This window comes from Fukomys damarensis, unplaced genomic scaffold, assembly GCF_012274545.1.
Source record: "Fukomys damarensis isolate Sample0158 unplaced genomic scaffold, DMR_v1.0_HiC HiC_scaffold_30, whole genome shotgun sequence".
NCBI classification, from domain to species: Eukaryota; Metazoa; Chordata; class Mammalia; order Rodentia; family Bathyergidae; genus Fukomys; species Fukomys damarensis.
Window position 1 is genome coordinate 26,375,402 of NW_022900942.1, and position 27,865 is coordinate 26,403,266.

The 27,865-nt window shown below is 34.8% G+C and overlaps 1 protein-coding gene across 1 annotated transcript in view; it reads left to right on the forward strand.

The window, feature by feature from the left end:
• Lman1 (lectin, mannose binding 1) overlaps positions 1–27,330 on the forward strand; it is a 29,194-nt gene extending 1,864 nt beyond the window's left edge. The window contains exons 2-14 of the mRNA XM_010603379.3: positions 3,507–3,661; positions 3,745–3,852; positions 4,611–4,672; positions 5,911–6,010; positions 8,970–9,093; positions 10,594–10,652; positions 11,102–11,234; positions 12,462–12,655; positions 12,776–12,846; positions 18,673–18,826; positions 23,890–24,011; positions 24,268–24,330; positions 25,849–27,330. Coding sequence (XP_010601681.1) covers positions 3,507–3,661; positions 3,745–3,852; positions 4,611–4,672; positions 5,911–6,010; positions 8,970–9,093; positions 10,594–10,652; positions 11,102–11,234; positions 12,462–12,655; positions 12,776–12,846; positions 18,673–18,826; positions 23,890–24,011; positions 24,268–24,304 — 1,319 coding nt within the window. The 3' untranslated portion in view covers positions 24,305–24,330; positions 25,849–27,330. The remainder of the gene's footprint in view (positions 1–3,506; positions 3,662–3,744; positions 3,853–4,610; positions 4,673–5,910; positions 6,011–8,969; positions 9,094–10,593; positions 10,653–11,101; positions 11,235–12,461; positions 12,656–12,775; positions 12,847–18,672; positions 18,827–23,889; positions 24,012–24,267; positions 24,331–25,848) is intronic.
• The last annotated feature ends 535 nt before the right edge of the window (positions 27,331–27,865 follow it).

Below are 27,865 nucleotides of genomic sequence, written 5' to 3' on the forward strand. Positions count from 1 at the left end.
CCCCCCCCCCGCCTCTACCGTCTTTCGCCTTCTGTCTGGTGTGCTGAGGCCGGATTCCAGCCGCTGCACACCATACGTACTGTGGAGGGGACCCTGGGCAGCTCCTCCTCTCGGTCCCTATGGCCCCCGAGTTCCCCTTCCTGCTCCTGAGAGTTTCTGCCCCATCTGTGCCTCATCACCCTCCTGTCGTTCCTTCCTTGATCTTGTCTGTACTTTGCATTTGCTCTAGAGGTATTTTGTTACTTCCTATACTTCCCAGCACCCCAGCTCGCTTCTAGGTGTCACATTTCACCCTGACGCCACGTCTCTAGAGGACACGTTTACCAGCCATCCCAACCTGCGACCTATTCCATCAGCCTCCTTTCTCCCGCTTTCTTTTCTCCAGTGTTAGTGATTATTAATGCTCAGGTTTGTACCCGATGCTATCAGAAGGCCTCGGAGATGGTACAGATGATTGGTCTTAGAGTAATTACTAAGTCTTTGTATATCAGAAGACATTCCTAATTAGGCTCTCGGAACCACACCTTTTAAAAAGCCTCTCTCAGAGACTTGGCTTGGTCTTTGATCTTCACATTATGTAACTTTATAGTCACACTCATGCTTTTATTTAGTAGAGGGATATGGTTTTTGGTATTGTTTCTGAATTTGAGGCTAAGAACAGCATTACACAGTATCTTCCTTTTTTAAGAAACAGTTTTCCAACGAATTGAAATAATTTCTGCTTCAAGTTTTATTCATTCTGTGTTTGGCACTCTTAAAGATAATCTTGCTAGAGCATTTGTGTTTGTGAAAGCAAAGGTATCTGCCCTTTTAGTGCTGATGTGTCACTGCTGACTAAGGAATCAGCCACAGCGCTTGCATGTTATAAACTCCGTTCAGTGACCATCACGTAAACCCTTTAAAGCAAGTGGCTTTTCAAAGACGTGAGAAGTTCTTGCAATTTGAATTCCATCTTTGTGTATGATTAAGCTTATATGCAATCATTTTAGATCATCCAATGATCAACAAAATGTTTTATTTCTAGAAAGTAATTCCTAGATAGGAAGGAACACACTTTCATGAAGGGCCATTTCCCTCAAATTGATGTGTAATTATAAGGAACAAATTTAAATTGATTTAATGACTTAAATCATTAAATATTTGAAGCAGACTGTTAATTATGTTGTTAGTAGTCGTTTGTTATGAGCCTGCTAGGCATTTCCTGTCAAGATAATGTTCTTAATACACAAAGATGATACAAATGAATGATATCAAGCACAAATTTGGGGGTCTTACTGTTTGTTTTTCTCTTTGGAATGATGATAAATTTTTCAGTAGTGATGAATTTGTTCACACTTTTTCACTTTTGCACCTCTCCATTGTCTGCTTCTCTTTCTCACATTCATACACCTGGAAATTAGGAATATTCATGAACTATCAATTTATCTTGACTGTTCATAGAGCCACAACCAAGTCTTGCTGAAAGAAAAGAAAAAGTGCCTTAGTGGGAGCTGTAGGGCTAGACTGAATTTCAAATGAAATTAGTGTTTTAGCCTTGACTATCAGTCTGCTGATTCTGAAAATCATTGTTATGGATGTCCCTTGCTTACATTACAGTCTCATTGTTCTCTTAATTGCTGCTGTTCTTTTTTTTTTTCTTTCTCTTTTCATTCACCACAATGTATCATTTAAAACAAACAAAAATAGAGATATTTAGGATCTAGTTTAAACACAGCCCTTTGCTTTCAGTGCCAAATTTAGATAAATTAGAAACATTAGATAAAGTTTGATAAAATCCATGTTGTTCATTAACCTAATCTAATGTCCTGTTGTACTGACAGCACACCTGCTTAGGTCCATAAAGGTACAAAAATGATAATTTGTAACTTCACAGCTCTCAAAGCTCTTTCAGGTTTATTCTCCAATTTGATCTTTAGTAGGCAAGGTGAGTGTTACCTGTTTTATAGATGGAAAAACTGATGTTCAGAAAGGTTAAGGTTGTTGGGAAGAAGAGTTACATAGTTCCTATCAAAACAGTTGAACTCGAACCCAGGTGCCAGGTCTTTTGGTTCTCTGTCCAGTGTTCTTTCCATTCCTTCCCTGCAGTGTTTTCTGAAAGTGATAATGGTGAAATTGAAGTATCTCAACTTTTCTTTTTGTCAGTTTTTCTTACCTGAAGAATGATTTTATAGTTGCTTGTTTTTATTTTTCAGCATAAATGTCAGAATGGTTAATAACTGAGAGTGTATGTTAGAAATATTCAAATTTCCGCCCTAATAGGTGCTTTAATAATTGTCTAATGTAATAATCATTGAAACACTTATAAATATACCTTTTTAAAATTATGCCTTTATTTTTTTAACAAAGTGAAGGTTTGTGACCTTATGTCCCATATATGTATGCATTGGCACTGATTTTCAGTAAGTTTGATAGTTGTCAGCTAGCAATAAAGTATTTTCTCTCTTTTCTTTGGTACTAGGGCTTGAACTCAGAACCTTGTGCTTGTGAGGCAGGCACGGTGCCACTGAGCTAAATGCCCAGCCCAACAAAGTATTTTTTAAATTAAGATATGCACATCAGTTTCTTTAGAAAAGAAAGGATGCTCTTTTACATTTAGTAGATTACAGTATAGTGTAAATGTAACTTTCACATACATTGGGAAACCAAAAGATTAGTGTGACTTGCTTTATTGCACTGGTTGGAAAGTGAACTAGCAGTATCTCCAAGGTGTACCCACATATAAGCACTTATATACTTATGAAGTTATTAGAGAAATGGGATAACTTGCCTAAAACCAAATAGCTAATAAGTGGCAGAACTGGGAGTTAAAAGCAGCCTGGAGATTAAAACCAAGATTTTGGAGATAAAGTGTTTTTGCTGTCAGTTTGCCAATGCTAAAAAACTGCTTGTTCAAATTCATTTGGCCCTCTCCCTAGAAAAATGTATGTATACGCAGTACTTTGCATATAACTTTTGGGGTGTTTGTAGAAGTGATCGAGCCCAACCCCTTCATTTTACAGGTGAACATATGATGAACTCAACAGAGTAAGAGAATTATTTGTTCAAAGTCACAGCTGATCTGAGACTAGGAACAAGTCTCTTGATTCCTAGTGGTATGTTCTTTTCACAAATGTTTGAAAACCTGACATGTAAAATGATAAAATACACTGCAAAGTTTTTGTTTTTAAATAGTATGCAAATTTTTTAGGTCTTTGTAAGCAATATTGTGAGAATCAAATAGTTTGCCATTTAAGTCATAATTTCCTCCTTGCCTCTGGAATTTTTACTGTATGGTTATAAATTTATTTTTGAATTTAAAAAAATTTTTGCAGAAATACTCCACTGTTTAGAGGATGCATTATCCCAAAAATGTCAAAGTTTAACAGTGTCAACATGAAATTATTTTCTAACATATTGTATAGATTATTAAGTTAAAATTTTATAGGTATATGTAGCAGTTTGGTGATAATGTGTGGAATTTTTCCTAATTATAACTTCAAGCTTTTCTTTACCGATTTCTGTTGTAGATGCTATTCCAAGTTCAGATCAAATTCGAATAGCACCATCTTTGAAAAGTCAAAGAGGATCAGTGTGGACAAAGGCAAAAGCAGCATTTGAAAACTGGGAAGTAGAGGTGACATTTCGAGTGACTGGAAGAGGTCGAATTGGAGCTGATGGCTTGGTATGATCATTTTTTCTACTTAGAAAATGAATATACATGCACATACCACTAGTCTCTAACTGTTCTCTGTCATATATTTTCAGGCAGTTTGGTATACAGAAAATCAAGGCTTGGAGGGACCTGTGTTTGGATCAGCTGATATGTGGAATGGTGTTGGAATATTTTTTGATTCTTTTGACAATGATGGAAAGGTATATTTATTGTCAAAACTGTTACTAACTTTGCTAGCAAATTTAGGCTGTAAGAAATAGAGCTTCATATTAGATGCTTTTATGAGTTTAGTAATGGAGAACTCCTCATGTGATACTTTATGATTAGTCTCTGCAGCAGGACATTTAGCAGCTAAGAGCTATGCAGACATAGCATAGATTTTTCACTTTGAAACTGTAATAAAATCCTAATTCTGAGGACTTTGCAATGACTCACTCCCCAAGGTCTCTGTGTATGGTAATTATGATACATGAGTCTATATATATGGGCAGTAAAACCAATAGTATTTAAAAAACTAACAGCTTGCTTTCATGATAACATTCAAGTGCATGTTCGTGTATTTACTCTTCATATGGTAACCACTCTTCTTGATCAGGCCAAATTTTCTGATGATCTGTTCCAATGTAATTAACAAAAAATGTTCTTTCATATTAGAAACATTAACTTGTAGTTTAGCAGCATAGTTTAGCAGCTGTAAGATGTTCTTCTCTGTGGCTGGTTGTTTCTATACTGGTTTTCAGTGGTCACTGTTAGCAATTTAGTGACTTTTTAATAATTGCTTGATCACCTCTCCCTTTTGGCTAAGATCAAGTGTAATAATTCCTTGAATGCCAAGGCCATGTTATTTTAAAATTGTGAGTCCTAAATATTTAGAGTACAAAAGACCTCCCCACACATCAAGAATAATCTAGAATTTTTGACTGCAGACTAAAACAAATATATTCTCTTTATTTTTTAGAAAAATAATCCTGCTATAGTAATTGTAGGCAACAATGGACAAATCCTTTATGATCATCAAAAGTAAGTGTATGGCTTTTTTATTATTTCTCATGTGTGCTTCTCTTTGGAAACTTGATGAAATAAACAAAAATTAAATGAGATTATTCTTTTTCTTGAAATGTTATTTTGTAAGTGGTGAAAAAGTCTTATTTTATTTGGTTATATCTTAAAGTTCTTTCTGTGAGTCACCTCAGATTTCAAACATGAAATGTGTTTATTTAACCTTAATATATTTTGAAGATTTATAACCTGTCCCTGGTTTTTAGTGATGCTAGTCATGTTTTTTCATCTTTATTAAGAGAAATCTTTCAAAACTGAAGTTAGCAAACTAATGAGCACACAACATATGCCACCTTAAACTTGAGGGCTCTCGGTGGCTTAGAAAACTTATAAGTGTTCATTATATTTGTAATAAACATGAATTAAGTATGTACATTTTTTACTTTCACTTATTTATTCTGGGGGAATTAACTTTTAGCCAGTCAGTGAAAATTATTATTCATACGTGAAAATGAAAAATTATTATGCATACTTCATTTTATTATTTTCTACCTTGATGATTTTCAACCCTGGTAGTTGATCACAACTTCCTGTGGAGCTGTTTGAATTGGAGGTATGTGGGCCCTCTCCTTTTGATTCTACCTTAGTTGATTTGGGGGTAGAATATATGGGCTCCCCCCGCAATACCAGATTAAACCTAGGACCTTCACACTGAGCTACATTTCCAGCTCTTCTTTTATTTTTTTATTTTGAGACAGGGACTCATTTAAGCTGCTTATTTGCCCAGGATGGACTTGAACTTGTGATCCTCCTGCCTGAGCCTCTCAGAACATTGGGATTATAAGTGTGTGCCATCATGCCTGGTTCAGGTGTGCATTTCTTTCAAGCTCCAGGAGAGATTCAGATTCTGCCCTGGGCTAGAGTACCACTGCCCTGGTCATGTACAATAGTATAGCTTTCCCTTCAGCACATGGTAGTATTGGACTTCTAATGTTATTTAGAGTTCTGACAGGAAAACCTTGTGTACCACCTTTGTGTTCTCTGAATGAATAACTTGAAGTACCTCAAGTTTTTGTCATAACTTGATATTGTTTTAATCTTGTTGAATTTTTTAAATATTGAAAAGCTTTTTAAGTTTTTTTGATTTTTTGTTTTTTTTTTGTACTGGGGATTGAACTCGGGTCCTTGCGCTTACAAGTCAGGCCACCGAACTGCACTTTTTAAGTTTTTTGTTTGCTTTTTATTCTCTCATACTGTAGTGATGGTGCCAGTCAAGCTTTAGCAAGTTGCCAGAGAGATTTTCGTAATAAACCCTATCCTGTCCGGGCAAAGATTACATATTATCAGAAAACACTGACAGTAAGTAACAGTAATCAAACAAACAGTATTCTAGCATGATTTTTCTTTTTGCATTCTTGGTATGTGGGTGTCATTCACATAGTTATCATAGTTACTCTATGAGGATAGACATAGCTTGAAAGCCTGGCTTCTATGGCATCTATTCCAAAACCTTGGTAGGTGAGCAAATGTTTAAGCATCCCACTTTATGGAACATGTTATACACACATCCACATCTTCTGAATACATACATAACTAATGCAAAGGTCTTTTTCCCTGGAAAGCTTCTAGTCTAGAGGGGGAGACACGTGGAACTGTGCTGTATAACAAAAACTACAAAACAAGTACCATTAAAGAAATTGTGGGGTTGGAATCCTGTAATTTTGCAGGTCACAGAGAGCAAAGGTCAGGAACAGCTTCTTAGAGTTGAGCTGTACCTTAAAGCAAGGATCATGAAGTTTGGTAGTAGGGAGTGTGTATGTGTTTTCTAGGCACAGAAAGCAGGCAGAAGGCCTTGAAAGAAGTTGAGATATTTGAGAAAGGCAAGTACTATGTTAGGGCTTGAAGATACAGAGGATCTGGGGGAAATAGGTGAAAAAGTTGGCAGTAACAGGCTTTGCACAGAGTATCCTATAGTTTATCCCATAAGGAACTTAACAGAAAATTTAGAGTTTTAAATAGGAACTGAAATTGTCTGATTTGTAATTTTGAAAGATGACTTAGGTCCATTGTTTTTGTAAAGGTATTCATGAAAGGAGCAAAGGGTAAAATTACTTAGACTCCTTGCCTCTTAAAGTACCACACTTTGTGCTTTGTACTTTATGTGCAGTTTTCAGATAGCCCTATTAAGTCAGCCTCTCCATTTTGAGTGTGGGGGAACTGAATGTAGGAGATTGTAAGTAACTTGAACAGTGTCATATTAAACAACCAACTAGACTGATTGGTCCCAGTTCCTTTATAGCCACAAGACCCCACTTGTGATTTGAAGGCAGAAGTGATGACAAGGATGATAGAGGAACAATGAACAGGTGGAGACTTGAGGATTTAGCTCTTAGTTGGTGGTAGTTGGGAATGAATATAGTCATGAGATCAGAGAAAATTCCTGAATTTCTGCCCAGTGGGACAGCTAGTAGGTACATAGCAGAATAGTAACACTGATTTGTATTTATTTGTTTGGAGGACATGAGAAATAAGTACTGCTCATGAGCTCAGTTGTAGATAAATTGAATTTAGGGTAACATACAGGTGGCTGGTGAAATAACTAAGATCGCTAATGCATTATAAACTTTGCTTTTAAGATGTCAATATTTGGAACAATGCTTAAAAGTAGGAAATGTCTTTGTGAATTTTTTCTCCTAAGTTAGGAGTTAGCCTTACACTACTATCTATGGAACTCTGGGAAAGGTAGTTCTTTGGGAAACTTCACATGGGCTCAATGTTGAATTCCAAGTTAATTTTAGAAATCTCATAATAGATGAGGTGTCCATTCTGATTGACTTGGGTGTGAGTTTCCCTGTAATTATTATTTATTCTGTATAGTTTCATTAAGGTAGTAAGTCAGGGAAAGCTCAGAAACCAGCCATAGTGAGCAGAGATACACAATTCACAGGTCACAGGGCAGCTACCTACACAGCACAGTGAGACACCCACCAGCATTTCTCCAAATAATAGCCTGCAAAATGCACTCTAAAGAAAAGGCGTCCATAATCAGATGAGATGGGTATTGTATGTATTAGCATATTAAAGATTCCTTTATGAAGGATCCTATTTAAAGAAAGGATAAATAAACCTTTAGTAGGCTCACATTCTTCAGATTTATTTGTCCTTGAAATTCATTGTTGCCTATTATTTATGAATGACTGTAGAGCAGGTGGAGGAAGGACACACATACTTAACAGTGGGGGAAAACTACAGGTGAATAAGGAAAGTCATCAGTGATCTCATAAAGAAGTGTTCCTGGAATAAATCAGTGGACATCAGTTTTGCAATTACAGACTAACATTTCTCCCAATATAATGTTATACCCTTTTTTAAAAAATTAAAGTTAGTAAAAATTCTTGATAAATTTTCACTTAGTTAAGAGTGAAAGAAAAAATTATTGAACAGTTGAAAGTTGTTAGTGTTGAAATTAGAATGTGATTTACTAAGCATCTTTTAACCCTTAAAGACAAGTATTCTACTGTTTTTTGTTTTTTGTTTTTTTTCTGATTTGACTCTGTAGAGGATCAGTTGTAATGATGTAAACTGAAATGGGAACATTTCTAAGCAGAGGAAATAAATATTAATATTAGTTAACTAAATGACAGGTAATCTTTAGAAATTAGTTTCCATCCTGTATTATATAAAAATTAACCTTCATATTGATGGGTATTTTATTTTTTACTGAAGATTTGGACAGAGTTCTATAACATTTCAGTTAACTTTAGTTAAACTTTAGTGTCTTTTTAGTATTTTCATATTCTGTCTTTTATGTTGGTATAATTTCCATCACTGTTGCTGTCTCTGCTGACCTACAACAATCCAGTAACTCCATGAATTTAATGAAGGGGATTTGTTAAAGGCAATCTATTTAATTCTCAAGCAGCTGTAGCTGACATTGTAAATTTAACCTAATAGTTTTATCTCTTTCACTAGGGTTTCAGAACAGGTCTAATGTCTCTTCCATATGAACTGTTCAGAGAGGGTAATCATTGTTCCTTAAATTTCTTCAAGAAAGGATGAGTCATATTTCATTTTGGAAAGATTTCATGGAATATTATAGAATTTTTCTCTTTCTCAGTCTTTGACACATAGTAGGCAAAAAAATTTCAAGTGGAATATTTTATTGGGTAACAATACCAAGTAAATGAGATTTGTTTAAAATCACCTGGTCTATGGTGAAAGAAGCAAGATTGAATGTTATTAGTAATAAAACTGAGTAATTGAAATTCATTTTACAATGTCCATTGTAAAAAGCTATAACTGTAGTATGTCTCTTTAGGTAATGATCAATAACGGCTTTACACCAGATAAAAATGATTATGAATTTTGTGCCAAAGTAGAAAATATGATTATCCCCACACAAGGCCACTTTGGAATATCCGCTGCAACGGGAGGTCTTGCAGGTAAATTATGCTATGCTTTCATACTGAAATTTGTGAATCAAGTTTTATTGGTAGTAGTATATTCTGGGAATAAGTAGACTTGTTCGTATTTAACCGTTAAAGACTTATTTGGAACAAAGGTTCCATAGTCTGCTGTGCCAGTCTCTTTCTGTTGGGACTGCTAATTCTCTGCTTACACTGTTCTGTATGTATACAGTTGGCTGGGGCTACAAACACATATGTAAACTACAGCCTCAGTTTGGATGCTGTTTTGTAGGAGAAACATATTTAAAGTTCAGACTAAAAGGTTCATTGTCAAGTGTTTTAGGACCTTAAGAGTTGTCACATCACATGTAAATGAATTTTGCAACCTGAGGAAATGTTATTTGAGGATCGAATTTTAAATAAATACAGTTACTGTTTTTTCCACATGTAGTGATAAATGAAATTATTCCACATTAATACGATTTTGTGTTTATATGGTACATTATAATTTTAAATACTTTCAAATATATGTTCTCTACATCGCAGGAAATGAGGGAAGAGAGATCATATTTCCCTATTTTTAGATGAGTTTGCCAAATCTTAGATGAAAAGAGTTTTTCAGTGTTACATGACCAGTAATGGTCATCTCCAGGAAGGTTTTGGTCTAAATTTCTGATTTGTGCTGTTTTATACCACTTGATTTCTGAAGTTACCCAGTCTGCCCTATAGTATTACAGTTTTCTGGTAGGTCTGTTTATATCTCTCGATCTCTGTAAGAGTGACAGAAAGTGAAAGATTGCTGCACACTTCAAATTAATTTACTCATTGCCCTAAAATAGCCAGGACTGGTATTTTAGTTCAGTGTTACGAGGATTGATCTGCTTAAAGAGGTTGAATTAATTTGATATTTTTGTGTTTGTTAGGTAAAATAAAATTATTCATGTCTTCTTGATGAGAAAAACATGTAGGAAAGGCAAAAAGTAGTGATGTACCATGAGAAAGTTTCAGAGTAAGATTAGGTACAGGAAATATATGAACAGGATTTTGTCTTATTTGATGGGACATTATCCATGAGTGAGACTTGGGGGACATATGGGAGGATCTTGATGCCAGGATTGGGCATTTGGACTCATTTTGACCTTTCCTTTTGTTTTTTCTTCTTTATCAAACATTGATTAAACATCTCTTACATGGTTTTTTTGTTTTGTTTTGTTTTGTTTTTGGTACTGGGGATTGAACTCGGGTCCTTGTGCTTGCAAGGCAGGCCACTGAACCGCTGAGCTAAATCTGCGGCCCTACATCTGTTACATGTTGAACACTGGTAAATGTCATGTTAGGATTTAAGAAAGTAAATATAAATTGAAATGTAAATCTTTCAGATCAGTTTTTATCTCTAAGTTCACTGCTCTCTAAGTACCACTGCTCATTTAATAAATGAATTTTTATTATAGCTTTAAAACAGTAAATATCCATGAACTTATAGCTATAAAAATAATCTGTTATAGAACCTTTTCAGACTTCTTTTTTAATTTGTAGATGACCATGATGTTCTTTCTTTTCTAACTTTCCAACTGACTGAGCCTGGAAAAGAGCCAGTAAGTATGCACTTTCCCCCCCGCAAAAAAGTTTATTTTCATTGGTGTTGCCTTCTGAGTGAAAACTTAGGAAGACTTATCTAGGATTGGATCTTATTTTTACTTGTTACTATTGTATGATCTTGTATAAATTACTGAACCTTAAGTGTGCCCTTTCTTCACTTATGAGATCAGTTTGTCCTAGACACCTCATGATGCTGAGAGAACTAAATGAGACAATGTACTTAGAGCAAATACTTCATAAATGACGATAGTTATTATTTTCTGTTGTTATCCTTAGTAGCAAGAGTAAATTGGCTATGATGTATTTTCCTGTCACCCAGATCAGTAAGAAATAACTTTATATTAACCTTTCAGCTAGTACTAAAGAACATGAGAAAAAATAGATATATTGAGCTATATCACTGATTCTCTTTTTTATGACGTATTATTCTTAAACTTCAAAAAAGCCTACACCAGATAAAGAAATTTCAGAAAAAGAAAAAGAAAAGTATCAGGAGGAATTTGAGCACTATCAACAAGAATTGGACAAAAAAAAGGAGGAATTCCAGAAGGACCATCCTGACCTCCAAGGGCAGCCTGGTGAGTGGTAGTGAAGTTGGCTTGGATGCTGGTGTCTTTGTGTTCTGTCTCATCTCTTTTTTTCTCTGAACTGGCACATTTCAAGTAGTTTCTGGAAACAACTAATAAATCTTTACTCTCTTAAAGATCTGAAGCCCTAAGTGGAGAGTGTGGCTTACTTAGTGATGTGTGAGTAAAGAGTATTGAGGTTATATGGATAAATAGTGAAGGTCATGGATTTTGTTTTCTATGTTCTCTTTGAGTGTGGGGGATGGGGAGGTGGTACTGGAGATCAAACTCAGAACCTTGTGCTTGTGAAACAGGTATGGTGCTAAGCTAACTCCCAGCTGTTTTCTGTGTTCTCTAAACTTGAAAAAAGCTGAAACAGTGTTGCCTTAGTAGTTAAGGGTTAGTATTTGCTGAGTGAAATCACACAAGTGTTTTTTGTTTTTGTACTGGGGGTGGAACTCAGAACCTTGTGCTTGTGAGGCAGGTGGCAGAACCGCTGAGCTAAATCCCTGGCCCAAAGAGCTAAATCCCCAGTCCAAAGGAAGTTCAGGTCCACTGGCACTTAGTGTTTTTTGTTTTTGTACTGGGGGTGGAACTCAGAACCTTGTGCTTGTGAGGCAGGTGGCAGAACCGCTGAGCTAAATCCCTGGCCCAAAGAGCTAAATCCCCCGTCCAAAGGAAGTTCAGGTCTTCCCTGGCACTGTTTTTTTTTTTTTTTTTAGTACCAGGGATCAAACACAGAATCTTGCACTTGTGAGGCAGGAGGCGGAACCACTGAGCCAAATCCCTGGCCCTGAAATCACACAAGTTTATGTCTCCTTTTAGTGACACATTTATCTTACTAACAGAGATAATATTTGAAAACTATCAAAACTGTTGTGAGTAATATGACGTCATAGTATCTGCTGGTTTTTATTATTTGGGTTGTTCTCCATCAGCATAAATGATAAGGCTGTACTTAATATGTCCTGTCATTAGCATTTGAACACTGGCATGGAGTTTTTGCAATGATCAACAGTATGATTCAGAGTTATAAGTATCCATTAAAGATGGTAAAACCAGTAGTGATTTAATCATGATTGAATTAATTACCTGCTCATTTACTATTTGGGAACTTGTACCACCATGTTAATAAAGTTTTAATTTTGGTATATGTTGGTACTTTGGTAAGTTATGGTATTTCAAAAACCACATAGGTGTGGATGATTCTAATAATTTTAATTTGTAATTACTTTTCAGCTGATGAAATATTTGAGAGTTTAGGAGATCGTGAGCTAAGACAAATTTTTGAAGGACAGAATCGTATTCATCTTGAAATCAAGCAGCTGAACAGACAGTTAGATATGATTCTTGATGAACAGAGAAGATATGTCTCTTCCTTGACTGAAGAGATCTCTAAAAGAGGAACAGGGATCCCAGGGCAGCATGGGCAGGTGAGCTTTCAAAATATGTAGATATTCCCTATTTAGCTTGTGATGGAGGGGAGAAAAATGCTACTGTGCTCTCATAGAGTACAGATTATTAACCTGGCTTGTTATCTTTCTTTCCTCCAGATCACTCAGCAGGAACTAGACACAGTTGTGAAAACTCAGCATGAGATTTTGAGACAAGTAAATGAAATGAAGTAAGTATGTAAAAGTGATTTATTGGTGTTATGTGATATCTTTATCCTAAAGAAAGGTGTGCATGCACTCTATTATAGTAAGATTCCTTCATGGTAAGAATCATTTTCTAGGTTCATTTTATAAATAGGGCAATGTAAGTACAGGAGCTTATATTTAGAAACTGCAAATACCAACATTTTTAATTGTTTTAAGCTGGAAAAGAAAAATGCTTTAGCATCTTGTAAAAAAATGTAGGTTTGCTAATAGTTACTTGACTGTGCCAGGTATATACTTATATTTAGAAAATATGGGAAGAATCTGAAATAATATAAAACACTTCTGAGAAACAATAGAGAAATAAGTCTTGTTGGATAGTAATATAAGCAGACATGATGAAGGAGATTCTTTTTGATGACTTGAAACCATTTTGATGACCTCTTTTTCATTCCTATCCTATATCCTGAGACTTAAGTTTCTAATAGGAATGATTCACTTCTATAGATAATTAACATTTCTCCAGTGCCTGGAGAACAGAAAACAAGCCAAAATGTGATAAGCTAATACTATAGAATACTACTGTCTCAATTGATTATAATCCTACCTCATTTCTTTCAAGACTTGTAGTATACCACTCACTCTTATTCTCTGGCCTCTGTTTCTGTTAATGTTCTTTACTTATTGCTCTCTCTTTGGTTACCCTTTAAAAAGTGATTTTCTTTAAGGTTCAGTTCTGCCTCCTCTTTTCATTTTACCTATTCTCTAAACTATGTCCCTTTCTACCACAGCTCCACCCCATAGGGCCCAGTAAGAGATTCAATCTCTGTGTATTACAAAAGACATTTCTATCTAAACAAATTCATGCTTCTGGGAGACAGTATTCTTAAATGCAGATATATAAGAAAGTTTTTCTGTCTGAGAGATTTTAGTCTTGCTGTTTTAGGTACTGTATATTAAAATGTAATCCTTAATTGGTGTTTTAGTAAAAAAGCCTGGATTCCCATGCATTTTCTCGAGCACTTGTGCCATTGAAAGAAATTTTAATACATGAGTTGATTCAAAAAGCATTTAAGATATTTGTAGTTAGTTTTAAAGACTTCTTTGTTCATGTAAGTCAAATATAATATTTTAAAACTCAGTATTCAGTGTGATGTATTATTTCTAATTAGCTGTAAGATTTGAGCCTCCCTTTTCCTTCCAGTGAAACCCTTTTAAAACTAAATTTTACTTCAAGAAAATAAATGAGAAAGCTTTCTATGTATTCATTCAAAGTGAAATATGATTATTGAAAGTAAGCACTTGGTAGGAAATCAGAGACATGAACCAGGACCTTATGCTAATCCCTGTGTGCAGATACAAAATAGTAAGGTAATGGGGTAGAGATTGCCTTTGGCAGAAAAGTATACAAGAAAGAAAACTGTAAAGAAAAGGTAGCATTTCAGCTGAGCTTTACTCCAGACCACAGATATGAGGAAGAGAGTATGTCTAGAAAGAGCATTACAAAGTCAGAGGCTTAAAGGTGAACGATATTTTCAGGAACTGGAGAGAGCTATGATAGATGAAAGAGCGTAGTGCATCAGAAAAATAAACCGCAAACAGATTATGGAGAGCCTTAAGGATTTTAAAAGACTTTTTATGGCTATTTTCAAACAAGAAGCAGAAGGAATAGTCAGTGAACCTCTGGATACCCATCAGTCAGCTTCAGCAACAGTGATGCACATTTTGCCAGTCCAGTCTAATTTTATCTGCCTTACAAAAAGTCTCAGACTTGAATATAATTCATAATATGAATGAATGATTTGCCATTAATAGAGCTTTTCAGTACTCCTAGGAAAAATAACTCAATATTTTCAGGTACATTGAAATTCATATTCCTTTATTAATAAGCCTGTTATATTTCTGCCATTATTAACAAAAATATCTGTAATTTTTTTACATTTGTAATCATGCTTACAGACTCATACTTAAAGGTCACATTTAGTAATAGAGCTGTTACATCTGAAGAATAGAATTATATCTTCCATGGAGATTATATTCTAAAGTCAGTATATAAGATAAAATGCTGTATAAGATCAGAATTACCCTTCAAAAAGGTATATTGGAGACTGTCCTTCATACCTCCATATGCCAAACAACCAGTTTTTTCTTCAAAAGTATTTTGTTTGTTTGTTTGTTTTTGGTACCGGGGATTGAACTCAGAACCTTTCTGGTTGTGAGGCAGGCAGCAGCACCACTGAACTAAATCCCCGGCCCCCTTCATAATTATTTGGAACAGATACTTCTTTGATTGGCTTCCAGTTGAAATACTAGTCTATACATGTGGGCCATCTTTGAGAATAACAGGGAAAAACAGACACAGTTACACTTGTGTTTGCGGCCCTCAAGATATCTTAGATTCTATTATTTGCCAGGAGTATGCACAGAACACAGAGAAGTTGGTGTACTCATGGTTATGGTTTATTACAACAAAAAGATAGAAAGTAAAATCAGCAAAGAAAATGGTACACAAGTGAAGTCGAAAAACCAGAAGCAAGCTTCCAGTTGTCTTCTCCTACTGGTCTCACAGATAGTACAGATGATCCCCACCTTATCATGGCTCATTTTAACAATTTTTCAACTTTACTGTGGTATAAAAGCAATATACACTCAGTAGTACTTCCAGTTTTAAATTTTGCTATTTTCCTGGGTTAACATTATTTGGTATGATGTCTTGCCATGTTGAGCAGTGTCATCTAAACGTAGATTCCAGGCACCCAGGCCATCAAGAGAGTAAACAACTGGGATGCACACTCGCTAGAAGCCACCAACATGGTAGGGCAACCTGGGGGCTTCACGTCACCATCTGCTCCCCACCCCCCGCCCAGGCGGGACAAGGTGGCTCCCAGTGTGGTAGATGATCACTTGTATGTCGTCCAGAACATCAGCACTGGGATGGCCGTAGCTGGAATAATGTTATTTCTAAGAAGTGTTCGACTGACATAAAAATTTATAAGATCTTCAGGTAGTCCAGCAGAATTTATAAGAAAGAATGTTAAATTACGAGGATGATTACATCAGATAACTGAAAGTGCTTTAGAAATTAAACATATTCCCATTATTTTATCTATTATATCTTCTTGGAGAAAAGAGCTATGTGGTGTTTTGCTGTTTAAGCTGACTAGAGTAGAACTCACTGAAGCTGGGAAGGTATGGTTGCAAAAAGAGCTCAAAGCTTCCCAATTACTATGGTTCCAACTTCTAGGAAAGGAGAATTCAATGTTGTTTTGCTACCTTTTGGTGAATAAGGGAACATGAAGTTCTGGCAGGCTCAGTGGCTTAGCAAATTTCAGAAACAATACAATCATTGTTTGTCAGTGTGATGGGATATACACTGCCCTGTTTTGTGGAAAGAAGAATGAAGTACTAATGTCAAATCATCATCACTGGGCATGGCGGCACACTTCTGTAATCCAGCTATTCTGGAGGCAGGAGGATCACAAGTTCAAGTCCAGCCTGGGCAATTAAGTCTAAAAAAGAAAAAGCTGGGGGATGTAGCTCAATTTCTGATGCTTCTGAGTTCATTTTTCAGTACTGAAAAACCAACCAATGAACAAAAAAACCTAATCAAGAAACTTCCTCCTCCATGTGACTAGGAGAGGCAAGTAAAAGATTTGCTGCTGCTTCATAGACTTGAAGTTTCCCTCTTTTCTTTACTTGCAGAACTCTTCTTATATCTGGTACTTGTGAAATTTTCTAAATCAGCTTGAACCAGAAGAGGCAGCACATGCTAGGCAGAAAGATTATAAGTTCAAGGCCAGACTGAGATAAATAGACATAGACCCTATTTCAAAAAACAAAAACAAAAATTTGATTTTTCCCATTAGTGGGAAAGATTGGGAATCTACTGCCTGAAATGCCATCTTCTTTAAATTTGGCTCAAAGGAATACTAAAGTCATGGATCCAGCAGTACTGTTATTACTTCTGCTGCCTGGTGACTCCCTGAGCCTGAGAAAGGTCCCAGTCATTACCTCATGCCAACCCAGCATACTTGCAAAACCTGCTTTCTGAGAATTCACTGCATCTGAGACAGGGAGATAATTCTGTGCCAAGAGTTTTCTTCTGAGTTTCTCTAGCATTATTTGATTCTTCAACAAAGTGAGAGTGCATCTTTGAGATATGAGTCTCTCCTCTCTTATCTAAATCCATGTGATGTCAAGGGCCACGGTGATGATACTAGTATTTTTTATAAAGAGGCTACTGGCTCAGAACACCAAAAAATAGCATTTCAGAAATTCAGGGCCCAACAGGCTCATTATCCCCTGTCCGCCATCAAAAGGGACAGCAGATTTACGAAGAAAGCAGCAACTGCTGCTGGGCTAGTTGGTGAAGATATTTCCCTGGCTCTGTTGTTGGGAGCGTCTCTGATGCTACTACCAAGACAGCTGTTTCAGTGAAGGCAAATCACAGAGAATACAATGCAAATTTATGAAAAGACTGAAGAAAATGAAAGACTCAAGATTAAAAATTAACCATGGAGACCCTCTGAGAAGCTGAGATGGGAAGATTGAGAGTTCAAGCTCAGCCTTCTGGGCAACTTCATGATTTAGCAAGATCTTGAATAAAAATGATCTGGGCTTATAGCTCTGTGTGGATACTCTGAATGCAACACCCAGTACCATGAAAAACAAAGAAAGAAAGAAAAATTAAAATGGTTATGAACAGCAGAAATTAAAAAAATAAAAGGGCTGGGGATTTAGCTAGTGGCACAGCATCTGCCTGGCAAGCATGAGTTCGATCCTTAGTACCAAAAATAAATAAATGTAAACAACCAACTGCAGATCAAAAATATTTGGAAATCCGAACTTGGTGGTAAACACCTGTAATCACAGCCTCTCAGAAGGCTGAGGCAGGAAGATTGAGAGTTCAAGGCTGACCTTGGCACATTATTTAGAGCCAGTCTGAAACATACAAAGGATATAACTGGGATTCTAGCTCAGTACTTCCTGTGTTTAATCCACAGTTCTGAGAAAAATACTGCATTTCTACTAAAATATGTACAAATTTGTTTGTTTCCCTGAAACAATACAATATAGCAACTATATTTGCAAAGTATGTACAGTGTATAAGGTGTTGTAAATATACCAGAGGTGAGGAGAAAAAAGAGCAAACAACCAGTATTCTACAGTGTACTGTGCTGCTAAGCTATAAGTCAAGAATTATCTGTACTTAATTCTTCCGACAATATGTTACAGCATGTGTAAAGTGCTACCACCCTGGAAAATTCACCCAAGCCTTGGTGTCCAGGATTTTTGCTAGTTGTCAGTCACATAGATACAGAGCACCCATGTGAATGACCTTAAGTACTCAGTCCACAATCCCAAAAAATCAATCTACCAAAGGCCCCGAGCAAACAAACAGAAATACTAACAAATTTCAGTGTTTGCATTAACTAGTCAAGGGCTAGGCCTGAAAACCTTTGGAATGCAAAGGATTTAGACAGCCCAGGTCTGCTAAGTTAATCCTTTACTCTACAATATTGAACGCCTGGGAAGATTTCTGATAACTCCCATTGAAAGTGTCATCCGTTATGTTATTCAGTATCCATTTACATTGTTGGTTTTAATACAGTATTTAGTAGTATCCTCTATGTTGTTATTTTTAGGTGACCTTTAGTGAAAAATAAAAGTATAATGTTAAATTGTACTTTTATAAATTATTTTTCAGTTTTAAAGAAAATTTAATTTTTAAATAATTCCTTACTCTTTTTAGTGATCTAATGTTGTGTTTAAAACAGTTCAACTGTTTGAAATATGTGGCTGAAAAAAATCATTTTTATAATGATACTGTATAAAGGGATTTTCTGTTTCAGGAATTCCATGAGTGAAACTGTCAGACTAGTTGGTGGGATACAGCACCCGGGCTCTGCAGGAAGCGTGTATGAAACAACACAGCACTTCATGGACATCAAGGAGCACCTGCACATAGTAAAGAGGGACATAGATAACTTAGTGCAGCGAAACATGGTAACTTCACTTTCTTCTCCTTTTAGAATTATCATAGCAAAAAGTTAGAACCCATAATCAAATTTCTTGTGCTGTACTGAAAATAATTTTAACATTTTAGTTAGTGCTGGTGCTCATTTTTAATGTTCAAGGTAATAGAATTGTTCCAGATGTCTATATGTTTTGGTGTCCTAGTTGTTTACGGAGGAATAGCAGTTCTCTTGGCAGTTAAACCGTAAGGAGCTAAGAGGCATGGTATAGGAGTTTGATATGGAGGATTTATCGTGTCATTCAATGAAAATATTTTCTGATCCCCATTTAAATATCCTCTCTGATCCATGTTTTCTTTCTTTCTTTTTTTTTTCCCTTTTTGGTGTCGTGTCATTCAATGAAAATATTTTCTGATCCCCATTTAAATATCCTCTCTGATCCATGTTTTCTTTCTTTCTTTTTTTTTTTCCTTTTTGGTTTTTTGAGACAGGGTCTCTCTGTATAGCCCAGGCTGGCCCCAAACTCACAGCAGTCCTGCTGTCTCAGCCTCCAAAGTGCTGAGATTCCAGGCATGGGCCACCACACACTGGGCTGATCTATGTTTTCTGTTTCTTTCATATATTTTCCCCAAGGTTCTGATCTGATACTTTCTTGCTGTTTTGTTAGTTTTGCTTGCCATCAGTCAGGTTTTATATGTTGGTTTGGATTGGATTGGATTAGATGAGAATTTATTTATTTATTTAGCTCTGCTAATTGTGCAAGATTTATTTGAGGTTTTATGTTTTTAAAAGCCTTTTTTTAACATTTCATATTCTTTAGGGAATATGTTAAATTAAAATTAATAATAAATTGACTTTCATAAGGTCATTAGGAGGAAGAATTTAGCTCATCAACTTCTAATTTTGTTTCCTTAATGTTTTTGGACACTGCTATTTATTAATTGCAATATTGGGTGCTTTACACTGAGTTAGATCTCCAGTCCTTTTTACTTTTTATTTTATTAATTTTTGTTGCATATTGAGAGAGCCTCAGTAATGAGATTTGTGATGGTATATTGGTACATAAGTACAGCATTTTGACATTTTCATCTTCATTACACTCCTCCTCTTTCCCTCCTCCTTCCCTAGTCCCCTATCGTCTCTCTTTTCTTGTGCTATATTTGTTTTTATTTTTAGATTTCTAACTTAAGAAAAAGCATGGGATTTTTAATACTCTGAGATTATCTTATTTTGTGTAACATAATGGTCTCCAGTTCCATCTGTTTTCCTGCAAATGACATGATTTCATAATTTCTCATTTTCTTTTTCATCTGTGGGCGTTTGGACTGTTTGCACTGCTGAGCTATTGTGAGTTGAACCACTGTAAACATGGGAATGCATATATCACTTTAGTATGCTGTCTTTAATTATTTTGAGAGTATAAAGGAATAGAATAGCTGGATCAAATGGTATATCTGTTTTAGTTTTTTGAGGAGTAACCATACTGTTTCTGATTGTGGTTGTACTAGCTTACATTTCCACCAACAATGTAAGAGGGTTTCTTTTTGCCTGCATCACCACTCAATGTTTTTTGTTTCCATTATAAGAGCCATTCTGACTGGAGTGAGATGGAATCTCAACTTATTTGTATTTGCACTTTCCTAATATCTAAGGATGTTAAACATTTCTTCATATACTCACTGGCTATTTTTAGATTTGCACTTTCCTAATATCTAAGGATGTTAAACATTTCTTCATATACTCACTGGCTATTTTTAGATTTGCACTTTCCTAATATCTAAGGATGTTAAACATTTCTTCATATACTCACTGGCTATTTTTATTTCTTCTTTTGAGAATTCTTTATTCAGTTCACTTGCCCATTTATTGTTTGGGCTGTTTATTTTATTGTAGTTATTGTTTGGATTTTTTAAATTCTTTATATATTTTAGATATTCATCTATCAGAAGAGTAGTAGCAAAGATTTTCTCCCATTCTTTTATTACTATGACTTTGTGATATCTTCAGCTTTGCTGCTTTTACTCATGATTATAGCTATTCTAGGTCTTTTGTGCTTCTATAAGAATTTTAGGACTATTTTTCCTAGTCATGTGAGAATGTTCTTAGTATTTTACTAGGAATTGTAATGAATCTATAGATCACTTTTGGTAGTAATATGGCCATTTTGACAATATTGGTTCTGCCAATTAATGAGCATTTTCTGATGTCTTGTTTCTTTATTCACTGTTCTACAACTTTCAGTATAGATGTCTTTCACATCCCCCCTGACCATGTTAAGTTGAATTCATTCATTATGATTATGTTAGGATATTTCTGATCCATAATGTACAATATTGTTTATGAAATTGGGTGCAGTAATACCGAAGAGTTTCCCTGGTATGAATAATCTGCAACAATGCATAAGATTCTAATAAGATTACTGACATTTAGAAATGGGAAGAAAGGAGCTAAAGGTGTAGGGAAGATGGGATGGGTAGGGGAAGAGTAAAAAGGGAAAAGAAAAAAATGTGAGAGAATGAAAAGATGAAAATAAAGTGTTTGTAGATGGGGAGGGGAGGAGGGGGTGAAGGGAGGGCAGAGGTAAGGGGAAAAAATGAGAATCAAGACTTGTCATGTAGAGGTACAAGATCCCAACAATGAATGTAACTGTACTGTATCCCTAAAATGTACCAATAAACTCAATTAAAGCTGAAAAAAAAAAAAAAAGAAAGAAATTGGGTGCAGTAATGTTTGATGCATATATATTTACAATTACTAGCTCTTACTGGTGAATTGTTTCCTACCAATATGTAGTGGCCATCTTTGTCTCTTTTTACTGATTTAGTGTGACATCTACTTTGTTGGTTATAAGTAAGCTACTATTGCTTTGTCGGATATAAGTAAACTCCTACTTACTTATGGGCTCCAGTTGCTTGGAGTATCATTTTCTGTTCTTTCACTTTCATTGTGTAAGTCTTTGCTGGTGAAGTGTGCTGGTGAAGTGAAGTATAGTCCAGTCTCTGTTTTTATTGGAGAAGCAAGACCATTTACATTGTATTATTATTGAAAGGTAGCTACTTATTCTAGTCATATTGGTGTTGTTCTAGTGTTTGATTCATTCCTGAATTTCCTCTGTTTATATATTCTCCCATTTAAATTTGTTCTTTCCCATAAGGTTGTGGTTGTCTTCTTCTGTGTTTAGGATTCTCTTAAGTACTTTTGCAGTTCTGATTTAGTAGTCATGAACTTTAGTTTATCCTTATCTTAGAAGGTCTTCATTTATTCTTTAATTTTGAAGGATACCCTTGCAAGATATAATAGATTGGCAGTTATTTTCTTAAAGGTTCAAAATACATCATTCCAAGCCCTCCTGACCTTTAGGGTTTTTATTTTAAAATCTGCCCTTTTTCTGATGGCTTTGCCACTGTAGGTGGTTTTGTACTTCTCTCAAACAGCTGTTAATTTTGTTTGTTCTGAATTTTTGGCAGTTTGTGATGTGGAGATGTTCTTTTCTGGTCATAACTGTTTTGGGGTTGCAGATATCTCCAGCATTTGGGTATATGTGTCATTGCCCAGATTTGCTATAGCTCAATGAATAGGTTTTCTGTACCATTTGCCAGTTCTTCCACACATCCCTTGAGGCTGATGATTCTTAAATTTGTGCACTTAGAGTTATCTGTGAGCTCATGGATAATTCTTTCATTGCTTCTCATTCTGTTTCATTACCACTGACTGAATATCCACCTTGTCTCCAAACCCTGATACTCTTTTTTTCTGATTCAGTTTACATACTATTGAGACTCACTTGGGTTTTTTTATTTGACTAATTGAGGATTTATTTTTAGAATTTCTCTTTAGTTGTTTTTCAGAACCCACATCTCTTCACCAAAGTGGTCTTTCATATTACATATTGTCTTCCTTAATTTATTCAGCTGATTATTTTTATCTTCTTTAAACCCATTGATCATTTTACTAACTTACTCATTCAGCTACTTATTGGTATCTTCTTTGATCTCATTGATTGTTTTATCTTTTTATTTTTTAACTCTTTGGAAATTTGTTTACTTAAATATGTATGGGTTCAGTTTTGGGGAAGTTATGCATTTTTGGTTGCATTTTATTGCCTTGTTTTCTCACTGTTCTTGAGTTTGTATTTAAGTTCAAAGATCTGTTAGAGTAAATATCTCTTAATTACATAGAGGTCTTTTTAGAGAGTGGTTTTCTCTTTGTGATGTTCCCTATGCTGTGGGTATGTTGCAAACTGCCTTTTCAAACTGTATTTCTATGAATATGATTTGAATATACAATTTTTTGCAAATATAGATGACTTAGTTTTTGTACTGACCATGACTTCTCTAAAGCATTATTATCTCAGTTTTGTTTGAAGTTTTCTTTTCCCAACTTTGCCATTGTTTTTGTGGCCAGATTAGTGCTATGGCAAATATATATATGTGTTAAAGAACTTTACCCAAACAGATGTAACCATATTAAGAACAACTAATCTTAGGAGCCATGTGTCTGTATACCTTGATGGGAATCTTTGCCCCTGCTGATTAATTAGCTCCATAAAATAGAAGGAATATTTAATGGAAGTAGGAAGATAAGCATTTTTGAGAACACTAGTCAATAATGTTGAATGCTGTAAGATTGGAGAAGATAGAGGCTGAGAAAAGGCCATTTTATTTAATCCAGTAAATCATTGAAGAATAACTAATTTATTGTTCTACCTGGAATGCTTTTGGGGTATAAGCAATACACCAATACAGCAAGTGAGAACTGAAAATGTGCAGGGGAATTGTAATTTGTGATTGCCCTAAACTGTAGCATTTTCATTAAAATTATCATCCATAAGGAAGATAGGCACCAGATGGCAGTAACTGGATAGGACTGGATAGGGACAAGGTGCAAGCCTTCCCATGTCAACTGTTCCTAAAAAAATTATTTTTAATTTAAAAAAATAAAATGTAAAAGATAAAGGGATTAAAAATATTTGGGAGGCTGTAAATGAAAATGCTTGTATAGTAAACCATGAGTTTTACAAAGTTTTCACATTTATGCCTTTTTTCCATACCATTGATTTAACTTATTATAATAGAATGTTCTTTTGCCTTATAGCCATCCAATGAAAAATCAAAATGCCCGGAATTACCACCATTTCCATCATGCTTGTCTACAATCCACTTTGTTATATTTGTAGTGGTACAAACAGTGTTATTCATTGGTTATATCATGTATAGGTAAGTCTTTTGATAAAGCTTGACGTAATATTTTTCTTTATCTGTTCAGTTTGAAATATTCTATGAAGTAATATAAGATCACAGTAGAACTTTTAATACTTATGAAATTATAGTCTCTTTCATTTTATATTGGTAGTTCATGTGTAGAATATATGTTTGCCTTAATATATTTTACACATAAAATATTTTAATGATAATCCTATTTCTTTACAAAGCCAAGTATATAGAACTTCTTTCAATTTTTTTCTTTTTTTAGAACTCAACAAGAAGCAGCTGCCAAAAAATTCTTTTGACCTCCATTTTCATATGTGTCCATCATGTATGTATGTACAAAATGTCTTTTTGAAGGAATTTGAGTATTTAAATTGCTTCATTGTCTAAATTATTAAGTTTTGTATAAAAACTGTTGAAATATTGATTTTCAGTAAGAATAAACATTAAAACAAAGAAAACCACATGTAAATTTGTTGATAGCACATAAACCTATTTAAATTTCAGTGAATTCTAGTCTATAAATTATAACCACCAAACAGAATATTGACAAGTAAGAGCTTAAATAATAGAAAACAAGGGACATCCCCTGGATATGAGCGTTACCCTAAGTCTCCAATATTGGAGGTTTCTTTATTTAGCATAAGCACATTTGCCTTCCTGCTTCCCAGTATATGAGGTCAAATTACGAGCTCCCTGTCATAGTATTTTGTTACCGAAGTCTTTTAGGGGTAACTCAAGATCAGCCCTACAGTCCTTTACTCTTAACACAGCTTCCTCTACGATCACAGAATATTTTGTCTGAGAGCTTTAGGATGTAGATAATAGGCTTCAGAATGTTTAATGAGCTGCTTTTTGCCTAAAAAATCAGGTAGTTTGCTTGAGAATATATTATTTCATGAAAGCCCATAATTTTGATTATCTTCATTACAATTTGGTATCAGCTAACATTATAAAAATAATTTTATATTAATATTTTTAATTTAAGGACTTCATCTCTCCCATTTTATCCAACCTGTAATTCAGCTCAGAGTGTACATCCTGAAGATATTTTAAATTCACAAAACCTACCCATTGCATTACGACTTATATTGTTCTGTGTAACCCAGGGTTTTTAACTAATTGTGTATTCCTTTAAATCAAGGAGGTTCTTTAAATGGTAGTTTTTTAAGGGTTGAAAGGAAAATTTGAAAATAAGAGTATATACTTCTGGTTTCTTCCTTTTAATGCTGGAACTAAGAATGCTGTGAAGCACTTGTTAGTACACTTAACCATGGAATGTTAAGAGTGGGAAGGAAATTTTATAGTCTTTGTACATAATTATACTATGAGAGAAACCATCTGTAAATGACTTTTTTTTTTTTTTTTTTGGTACCAGGGATTGAACTCGGGTCTTTGCGCTTGCAAGGCAGGCCACCAAACTGCTGAGCTAAATCCCTGGCCCAATGACTTTTTAAAATACAAATTTAATCTTTATTCCCACAGCTCATGTCAACTTTTTTCCTGGCTTGACTTTTCATTTGTCATATGATCCAAAATAATACTGTTTTAAAAAATAGTACTGTTGAGTTCTTCCGAGCATTCCTAATGTTGCTCTCAAATGTCATTTACAAATTGGGCTAGCGACCTAAAATCTCTATAAAAACATAACGAATAACTGCATTATAGCAGTACCTAGCTAAAATTGTATGTCCAGTCTCGTGTTGCTTTTTATGTTAGCTTTAATCCTAGAATTCTGAAATGGAACATACTAATGAGTCACTTTACTTCAGTCACTTCAACACATAAAAATGCTCCATTCATACTTTTCCTTTGTAGTGTTAACACTTTGAAATTCATGTTTCAGAGACGTCATCACCACAGAATTTACTCATATTCCATGAAAAACATTAATACCTTCAGAAGAATGTTTAATTTTTAGACTATGAAACTTGGAAAATCCTCTTGAGATAAAAGGCTGCCAAATCCAGTATTATAAAGTCCATGGTCACATTTAGCTGAACGTTAAAGGAATACCAGATCTATACAGTATATATTTTTCAGGCTAAAATTCAAGGGAAATCATTGTGATTATTCCTAAGACAAGTGGAGATGGCTATTATGAAAGATCATGAGCATGAATCTTTTTCCTTTTTTTTTTGTAACTAATGAATTTAACTTGTTTGAAAATCACTAAGTAAAATAATTTATTCAGAATGTTTATCTTATTTGAGGTGTGCTTGTTTTCCTCAAAATCATCAACTGAGTAGCTTGTTTCAGAACAAAAAATATTTGCTCTGTGGAAAAATCAGTCACTGCCAGAAAATTCTTTCATTTCTGTACTGCTTTGTATAATTGCATTTAGTCACTTCTCTCACACCAGCAAGTATTTTACAGGTGCCTTGGATTAAAACAAAATTTATTTAAATTTTTAATATGTCATTGTGTTTATAATGCCACTTTAAAAAAGAAAATGCAATTACATAATGGCTAATGCTCTTATTTAATGTACCTATTTGTATTGTAATTATTTGAATATTTTATCCAGCTTGAAACTTTACTGTGATCTCACAAAGAATAACTAATGTTTTTTTTATATATTAAAGACATATCAGTATTTCTCAGAGTATGATCTGTGGACTGTCTGGGTCATGGAATGTTTGTTTAAAATACAGATTCTAGGGCCCCATTCAGAGCCACTTGCATTAAAATTGGTGAGGCTTCAGAATATCAGTGTTCAACAGGCAGCTCCAATGATCAGAGCACACTAATGGTTGAGAACCACCAAGGTGGGGGAATCAAAAGGAAAAACAAGACAAACAAATTTTGTTGGTGTAAAGCTGACTGAGAACATACTATATTTTTAGTCAGTGAAATTGGCAAATGTGTACTGATTCTTTTATACTCACAATTTATTTAGTGTTCCTTTTACTAGAACTCTTGATTCCTTTGCAGCTACTAACTAAATCCAGGTTGTTGCTCATAGCTCTTGGAACTTTTGTTAGCCTTTAAACCTAACAGAATCATCTTCACGTAGTCAGGCCATGAGAACTCCCATCCATCAAGAAGCCTGCCTGCTAATGCGTTTTGCTTTCCTGATTGTGATTTTGGTGATATTTATCTCAGACAAGTGTACTTTTTGATAACTTGGGGAAAACAGAAATTACTTGAATAAAGAATTGCTGCTTTGCAAAGATACAATCTTTGTAAAGAACATAGGTAACCATTGTGAATATTAAGATGTGATTATCTTTTCCTTTTCATGTCTTTCCTGAAAGGAGATAGTGAACAAATTATTACATTGGGCATTTTTATTTATAAGATCTAGTAATCTAGTGAAAAATCAACTTTTACAACTTTATGGATCTGTATGTTGCCTGTTTAATGTATCTCTTTTCTGATATTACCTAAAATTTTAAAAAGTTTTCTATCCATTGTCAATTTCAATTGGATGATATTTTGTCAGGTTTTTTTCTGATTGTCATTTGATGCTGGCTGGAATTTAAAAAAATGACATTAATCTTACTGAAATAAAGAAATATTTTAGTAAATGTGCATGTTCCTTTATTGATCCTAGATAATAAATAGCTATTTATTTTCCAAATGGGCCCTGATTTGTGGTAGTTTTCATTTATCTGTGATCTGTGCTCCATCTTAGGTGTCAAGGTGGCTTGCCTCCTATAGAGTCTACTCAGGGAAGGGTAACAGCACAAAGTAGAAATGACATTGAATAAATGTTGAGCCTTGCTGGTATTGAGAAGCACATATTAATTAAAATAATACATGCCTTTAAAAACTACTGGCAAAATGTAGTTAAGGTAGAACTCTTAGTTATCACTAATTAGTGCCAAGTTAAAAACTCTTTACTTTGTTTTTTTAGTAAG